The sequence below is a fragment of the Rattus rattus genome, chromosome 8 (assembly GCF_011064425.1).
Source record: "Rattus rattus isolate New Zealand chromosome 8, Rrattus_CSIRO_v1, whole genome shotgun sequence".
Classification (NCBI taxonomy): Eukaryota; Metazoa; Chordata; class Mammalia; order Rodentia; family Muridae; genus Rattus; species Rattus rattus.
In genome coordinates, this window is record NC_046161.1 from 10957898 (window position 1) to 10966967 (window position 9070).

Genomic DNA, 9070 nt, shown 5'->3' on the forward strand with positions numbered 1-9070 from the left:
GGAAGGAAACTGTCCTGTTGACCCTGGACACTAACTTTAGCCGTGGCGATAGTCAGCTCTTCCCACCCTTATCTCTCAGTTATAGGGGTGTCCTAGTCAGGGTTTCTATTGCTGTGTTGAAACACCATGAACAAAAACAGTTGGGGGATAGTGAGGGGTTGTTATTCGACTTGCACTTCCACATTGCTGTTCATCCCTGAAGGAAGCCAGGGCAGGAACTCAAGCAAGGCAGGAGCCTGGAGTCAGGAACTCATGCAGTGGCCATGAGGGGCCAACATGTTGTACCAAAAATACAAATAAAAAAGTTCACACACAAAAAGAGCCTCAACATCTGGAGGGGGTTCTACAAAGTCTTATGCATCTGGAGGAGGGCTCTACAAATATGAATTCACCTTGACAAATTATCACAAAAGTTGGACATTAAATTTAAAGATTCAAAACTCAGAATATATCTTTAATATAAACTTTTTAAGCCACGGAAGAGGAAACAAACCAAGAATGAGAAAAGTATAGATTCTAAACTACTGAAGTGGTGAGAAAATTCCAGATGACTACAGCTTCTGCCACACCATCAGAGAAAATGAAGACCATTTAGAGAAAGCCTATCTAGCCCTAGCCTTCAAAATAGCTAAGGTTATAATAAAAACAACCAACGCCAGGCCCTAACAGAATGCCTAGAGAAGGCACTTGCTGAGCCAGCCCTGATAAGAAACTGGGTACAATTCCTGGAGCCCACGTGAGACAGGAGAGGATCAACTCCTTAAATCATCCTCTGATGTCTACACATACATTATTGTGTATGAGCATCTATGCCCCACACAACCATCACCACCGTCATCACCATCATCATCACTACCATCATCACCATCACATCATCATCAATTTGAGTGCCAGAATTAAAAGGAAATTTGAGACTGTGGGAAAACTGCAAAAATGAAAAAAAAATGATTATGGGACAAAGCCAGACCTTGCTCAATTCTTAAAAATGTCTTTCTGGGAAGCTTGCGACCTCATAAGAACAACAATACCAACAGACCAGAACTCCCAGAGACTAAAGCACTACCCAAAGAGTACACATGGACAGTCAGACCCATGACTCCAGCTGCATATGCAGCAGAGGATGGCCCTGTTGGGCACCAATGGGAGAAGAAGCCTTTGGTCTTGCCAAGGCTAGATCTCCCAGTGTAGGGGAATGTCAGGGTGGGGAGGCAGGAAGGTGGTTGGGGAGGGGGAATGCTGTCACAGAAGAAGGGGAAAAGGGGATGGGATAGGGGGGTTATGGATGGGAAACTGGGAAAGGGAATAACATTTGAAGTGTAAATTAAAAAAAGAATCCAAGAAAAAGAATTGTCCTTCTGTAGCCTGCATTTTTATGAAGAGAAAAGAGTAGGAGTGGATCTGGGGGAGAGGGAACTTTGTGGAACAGAACTGGGAGGAGTGGAGGGGGAGAGGCTATGGTCAAGATGCATTGTATGAGTAAAGAATAAATGAAAAGAAAAAACGTCCAAGATGGAAAAAAATGCTCAATCCCCTAGTAAGGACAGAAAAACAGACTGTGAATGTCAAGAGCCTTGACAATATAGCAGTCCAAGTGAAAGATGACTGGAGGCAGAAAGTTAGGCGTGCTGAGAGCAAGTCTGGATCAACATGCTCTCCTCCCATAAGTCACAATGACTCCACCCAGAGGTCAAAACAACTGCTGACTGTCAAACAAGGAACGACTTAAAACTTCAAAGAAGTTGATTAAAAAAGTGAAAGTTGACAAGTGTGGAGAATCCTGAGAACTCAGGGGAGGCCACCACTTCTGCTCACATTCCTGGCCCAAGAGGAACCTGCCTGGAGCCCTTGGAACACAGGAACCTAGGAGCACTCAGGAACAGGATCCTTCCTGTCTCTGCCTGCCTCCAGAGCTGCGTCTCCAGGAGCTCTGACACACCTGAAAGCAGAGGTAAGACCACCAATTCTGCTCCAAGGGACCTGCCTGGAGCCATCAGGACACAGGAACCAGGAGCAGTCTGGGACTAGACCTTTCTGGTTTCCACTTGTGCCCGGAGCTGAACCTGTGACACAGCTCTTTGTACCCAATCCCAGTGGGAGAAAGCCAGTCTCTAGGAGTGCTGACACACAGGCTTACGGGAGGCTCAAGCCACTGTCAGAGAGAGCAAGACCAGCTAATACCAGAGATAACCACATGTCGAGAGGCAAGCACAGGAAACCAAAGAACAGAAAACAAGACTACTTGGCATCATCAGAGCCCAGCTCTCAGACCAAAGTTAATAGTGGATATCCCAACACACTGGAGAAGCAAGACTTGGATCTAAAATCACATCTTATAATGATGATAGAGGACTTTAAGAAGGACATAAATAACTCCCTGAGGAAAGAACAGGACAGCACAGTTAAACAAGTAGAAGCCCTTAAAGAGGAAACACAAAAATCACTTAAAGAATTACCGGAAAACACAATCAAAGGAATTGAAAAAACTATCTAGGATCTAAAAATGGCAATAGGAACAATAAAGAAATCACAAAGGGAGACAACCCTGGAGATAGAAAACCTAGGAAAGAGATCAGGAGTCATAGATGCAAGCATTACCAACAGAATACAAGAGATAGAATAGAGAATCTCAGGGGCAGAAGATAACATTGACACAACCATCAAAGAAAATGTAAAACGGAAAAAGCTCCTAACCCAAAATATCTGGGAAATCCAGGACTTAATGAGAAGATCAAATCTAACGATAATAGCTATAGAAGAGAGCAGAGACTCCCAACTTAAAGGGCCAGTAAATACCTTCAACAAAATTATAGAAGAAATCTTCCCTAATCTAAAGAGATGCCCGTAAACATACAAGAACCTACAGAACTCCAAATAGATTGGACCAGAAAAGAAATTTCTGCCATCACATAATAGTCAAAACACCAAATGCAAAAATAAAAAAAAAAAGATTAAAAGCAGTAAGGGGAAACTATCAAATAACATATGAAGGCAGACCTATCAGAATTACACCAGACTTCTTAACAGAGACTATGTAAGCCAGAAGATCCTGGGGAGATGTCATACAGACCCTAAGAGAACACAAATGCCAGCCCAGGCTACAATATCCAGCAAAACTCTCAATTATCATACGTGGAGATTCCAAGATAGTCCATGATAAGACCAAATTGACACAATATCTTCAAACAAATCCAGCCCTACAAAGGATAATAGATGGAAAATTCCAACACAAGGAGGGAAACTACACCCTAGAAAAAGCAAGAAAGTAATCTTCTTTCAACAATCCCAAAATAAGATAGCCACACAGACATAATTCCACCTCTAAAAACAAAAAATAACAGGAAAAAAAATCACTATTCCTTCATAACCTCTTAACATCAATGGACTCAATTCTCCAGTGAAAAGACATAGACTAAAAGACTGCCTAAGTAAACAGGACCCAGCATTTTGCTACATACAGGAAACACACCCCAGTGACAAAGACAGATACTACCTCAGAGTAAAAGGCTGGAAAAATTTTTCCAAGCAAATGGTCCCAAGAAACAAGCCACAGTAGCCATTCTAATATCAAATAAAATAAACTTTCAACCAAAATTTATCAAGAAAGATAAGGAAGGGCACTTCAAATCCATCAAAGGAAAAATCCATCAAGTTGAACTCTCAATTCTGAATTTCTATGCTCCAAATGTAAGGGAAACTACAATCATAAAAGAAACTTATCAAATCTCAAAGGACACATTGCATCTCACACAATAATAATGAGAGACTTCAACACCCTACTCTCATCAATGGAGAGATCATGGAAACAGAAACTAAACAGAGACACAGAGAAACTAGCAGAAGTTATTAACCAAATGGATTTAACAGATATTTATAGACATTCCATCCTAAAACAAAAGGATATACCTTCTTCTCAGCACCTCATGGTACCTTCTCCAAAATTGACCACATAACCGGTCACAAAGGAAGCCTAAATAGATACAAGAACATTGAAATAATCTCTTGCATCCTATCAGAACACCATAGACTAAGGCTGGTCTTTAATAACAACAAAAACAACAGAAAGCACGCATACACATAGAATTTAATGAAGATGAAGGCACAGCATACCCAAAATTATGGGACACAAGGAAAGCAGTGCTAAGAGGAAAACTCATAGCTCTGAGTGCCTGCAGAAAGAAACTGGAGAGAGCATTCACTAGCAGCTTGACAGCACAACTAAAAGCTCTAGAACAAAAAGAAGCAAATGCACCCAAGAGGAGTAGACTGCAGGAAATAATCAAGCTCAGAGCTGAAATCAACCAAGTAGAAACAAAAAACAAACAAAAAAAAAAAACTACACAAAGAACCAACAAAACCAGGAGCTGGTTCTTTGAGAAAATCAACAAGATAGATAAACTCTTAGTCAAACTAACCAGAGGGTATAGAAAGAGTATTCAAATTAACAAAATCAGAAATGAAAATGGAGACATAACAGAATCTGAGAATATTCAAAAAATTATCAGATTCTACTACAAAAGTCCATATTCAACAAAACTGGAAAATCTAGAGGAAATGGACAATTTTCTAGACAGTTACCAGTTACCAAAGTTAAATCAGGATCAGATAAACTATCTAAAGACTCCCATAACTCCTAAAGAAATAGAAGCAGTTATTAAAAGTCTCCCAACCAATAAAACAAGCCCCAGATCAGATGGGTTCAATGCAGAATTCTATCAGACCTTCACAGAAGACCAATACTGTCCAAACTATTCCACAAAATAGAAACAGAAGGAACACTATCCAATTGTTTCTATAATGCTACAATTATACTTATACCTAAACCACACAAAGACCCAACCAAGGAAGAGAACTTCAAACCAATTTCCTTTATGAATATCAATGCAAAAATACTCAATAAAATTCTCACAAACTGAATCCAAGAACACATCAAAATGATCATTCACTATGATCAAGAAAGCTGCATCCCAGGGATGCAGGGATGGTTCAGTATATGAAAATCCATCAACGCAATCCACTATTAAACATACACAAAGAAAAAAATCCACATGATCGTCTCATTAGATGCTGAGAAAGCATTTGACAAAATTCAGTATCCCTTCATGTTAAATGTCTTGGAAAGATCAGGAATTCAAGGTCCATACCTAAATATAGTAAAAACAATATATAGCAAACCAGTAGCCAAAATCAAACTAAATGTCAAGAAACTTGAAGCAATCTCACTAAAATCAGGGACTAGAAAAAAAAATAAAATAAAATCAGGGACTAGAGAAGGCTGCCCACTCTCTCCCTACCTATTCAATATAGTACTTGAAGTCCTAGCCAGAGCAATCAGACGACAAAGAGATACAAATTAGAAAGGAAGAAGTCAAAATCTAACTATTTGCAGATAATATGATAGTATACTTAAGTGACCCCAAAGGTTTAACCAGAGAACTCCTAAGCCTGATAAACAACTTCAGCAAAGAGGCTGGGTATAAAATTAACTCAAACAAATCAGTAGCCTTTCTCTACTCAAAGGCTAAACAGGCTGAGAAAGAAATTAGGGAAATGACACCCTTCACAATAGTCATGAACAATATAAAATACCTCTATATGACTTAACCAAGCAAATGAAAGGTCTGTATGTCAAGAACTTCAAGTTTCTGAAGAAAGAAATTGAAGATCTCAGAAGATGGAAAGATCTCCCATGCTCATGGATTGGCAGCATTAATATAGTAAAAATGGCCATCTTGCCAAAAGCAATCTACAGATTCAATGCGATCCCCATCAAAATTCCAACTCAGTTCTTCATAGAGTTAGAAAGAGAAATTTGCAAATTTATTTGGAATAACAAAAAACCCAGATAATGGAAACTATACTCAACAAAAAAAAGAACTTCTGAAGGAATCACCATCCTTGACCTCAAGCTGTGTTACAGAGCAATAGTGATAAAAACAATATTGCATTGGTACAGGGAGAGGCAGGTAGATCAGTGAAGTAGAATTGAAGACCCTGGTGTCAAGATGAAGCTGAACATTTCCTTCCCTGCCACTGAATGTCAGAAACTCAGAGAAGTGGATGACAAATGCAAACTTCATATGTTCTATGAGAAGCGCATGGCCACAGAAGTGGCTGCTGATACGCCTGGTGAAGAGTGGAAGGGTTTTGTGGTCCTGATCAGTGGTGCGAATGACAAACAAGGTTTTCCCATGAAGCAAGGCTTTTTGACCCATGGCAGAGTGCGCCTGCTGTTGAGTAAGGGGCATTCTTGTTATAGACCAAGGAGAACTGGAGAGAGGAAGCGCAAGTCTGTTCGTGGGTGCATTGTGGGTGCCAACCTGAGTGTTCTCAACTTGGTTATTGTAAAAAAAAAAAAGGAGAGAAAGATATTCCGGGACTGACCAATACTACTGTGTATCGTTGGTTGGGGCCTAAAAGAGCTAGTAGAATTCGAAAGCTTTTTAATCTCTTCAAAGAAGATGATGTCCGCCAATATGTTGTCAGAAAGCCCTTGAACAACGAAGGTAAGAAGCCCAGGACGAAAGCGCCCAAGATTCAGCGTCTTGTTACTCCCCGTGTCCTGCAACACAGATGCCGACGTATTGCTCTGAAGAAGCAACGCACTAGGAAAATCAAGGAGGAGGGTGCAGAATACGCTAAACTTTTGGCCAAGAGAATGAAGGAAGCCAAAGAAAAGCGCCAGGAGCAGATTGCCAAGAGACGTAGGCTGTCCTCGCTGAGAGCTTCTACTTCTAAATCTGAGTCCAGTCAAAAATAAGTCTTTAAGAGTAACAAATAAATAATCAGACCTTGAAAAAAAAAAGAATTGAAGACCCATAAATGAACCTATATACTTATGGTCACTTGATCTTTGACAAAGGAGCTAAAACCTTCCACTGGAAAAAAGATAGCATTTTCAACAAATGGTGCTGGTTCAACTAGCAGTCAGCATGTAGAATAATGCAAATCAATCCATCCTTATATCCCTGTACAAAACCCAAGTCCAAATGGATCAAGGACCTCCACAGAAAACCAGATAAATTCAAACTAATAGAAGAAAAAGTGGGGAAGAGCCTCAAACATATGGGCACTGGACAGGACACCAATGGCTTATGCTCTAAGATCAAGAATCAACAAATGGGAGCTCATAATATTGCAAAGCTTCTGTAAGGCAAAGGACACTGTTGTTAGGACAAAACAACAACCAACAGATTGGAAAGAGATCTTTACCAATCCTGCATCTGATAGAGGGCTTATATCCAATCTATACAAAGAACTCAAGAAGTTAGACTCCAGAGAATCAAATAACCCTATTAAAAAATGGGGCACTGTGCTAAACAAAGAATTCTCAGCTGAGGAATATCGAATGACTGAGAAGCACATAAAGAAATGTTCCACATCCTTAATCATCAGGGAATTGCAAATCAAAACTACTCTGAGATTCTACCTCAAACCAGTCAGAATGGCTAAGATAAAAAACTCAGGTGACAGCAGATGCTGGTGAGGATGTGGAGAAAGAGGAACACTCCTCCATTGTTGGTGAGATTTCAAGCTGGTACAACACTCAGAAATCAGTCTGGAGGTTCCTCAGAAATTGGACATTGCACTACCTGAGGACCCAGCAATACCCCTCCTGGGCATATACCCAAAAGATGCTCCAACATATAACAAGGACACATGCTCCACTATGTTCATAGCAGCCTTATTTATAATAGCCAGAAGCTGGAAAGAACCTAGACGCCCTCAACAGAGGAATGGATTCAAAAAATGTGATATATCTACACAGCAGAGTACTATTCAGCTATCAAAAACATTGACTTCATAAAATTCTTAGGCAAATGGATGGTAATAGAAAATATCATCTTGAGTGAGATAACTCAATCTCAAAAAAAAAAAGAAAAAGAAAAAAGAAAAAACCCACACATGGTGTGCTTTCACTGTTAAGTGGATATTAGCCCAAAATCTTGGATTACCCAAGATACAATCCATAGACTACATGAAGCTCAAGAAGAAGGATGACCAAAGTGCAGATGCTTCAGTCCTTCTTAGAAGGAGGAACAAAAATATCCGTAGGAGGAGATATGGAGACCAAGTTTGGAGCAGAGACTGAAGGAATGGCCATTCAGAGACTGCCCCATCTGGGGATCCAGCCCATATACATACAGTCACCAAACCCAGACAATATTGCTGATGCCAGGAAGTGCTTGCTTACAGAAGCCTGATATAGCTGTCTCCTGAGAGGCTCTGCCAGAGCATGACAAATACAGAGGTGGATGGTGGCAGTCAACCATTCAACAGAGAATGGGGTCCTCATTGGAGGAGTTAGAGAAAGGATTGAAGGAGCTGAAGGGGTTTGCAACCCCTTAAGAACAACAATACCAACCAACCAGAGCTCCCAGGGACTAAACCACTACCCAAAGAGTACACATGGACAGACCCATGGCTCCAGCTGCATATGTAGCAGAGGATGGCATTGTTGGACACCAGTGGGTGGAGAAGCCCTTTGTCCTGCCAGGGCTGTAACCCCCAGTGTAGGGGAATGTCAGAGCAGTGAGATGGGAAGGGGTGGGTGGACGGGTGAGGGAAATCTCTCATAGAAGAAGGGGGAGGGAGGATGGGTTAGGGGTTTTATGGATGGGAAAGGGGGTAACATTTGAAATGTAAATAAAAATATCCAATAAAAAATAGTGGAAGTTATTGAATCAAAGTAAACAGCTGAGGACAGGGAAAAAACAGGGTTAAAATGCTTACTAAACAAGGGCAGAGATTCAACAGCTACTATCTAAAATGGATCATTCAAGAAAGTACCCACAGAAGCGTGTCTGTAGAGGCATGGCAATTAGCATCAAAGGATACAAGTTTGAAAGTGCCTGCCTTGAGGATGGGACAGGAATTAGGACATGGTGAGGTAAGAAACCTGGCATTTGATCGCAAGAGTTCTGTACTATTTTAACTAAAAAAAAAAAAATCCAAAAAAAAAAAAAAAGACAAAACACAAAAATCAAGGAAAGTTGCTATACATTTATTTTTAATTTTTCAAAGGATTCTAACGTTTTCACTGGGGCCACTGCCAATTTTCTTTTTTAAAAGT

The 9070-nt window shown here is 40.4% G+C and overlaps 1 protein-coding gene across 1 annotated transcript; it reads left to right on the forward strand.

Annotated features, from left to right (window-relative positions):
• The first annotated feature begins 6002 nt into the window (after positions 1-6002).
• LOC116907187 (40S ribosomal protein S6-like) lies at positions 6003-6777 on the forward strand. The gene is given in 2 exon segments (XM_032910148.1): positions 6003-6344; positions 6347-6777. Coding segments are annotated over 2 exon segments (753 nt in total). The 3' UTR covers positions 6758-6777.
• Positions 6778-9070: the final 2293 nt, after the last annotated feature.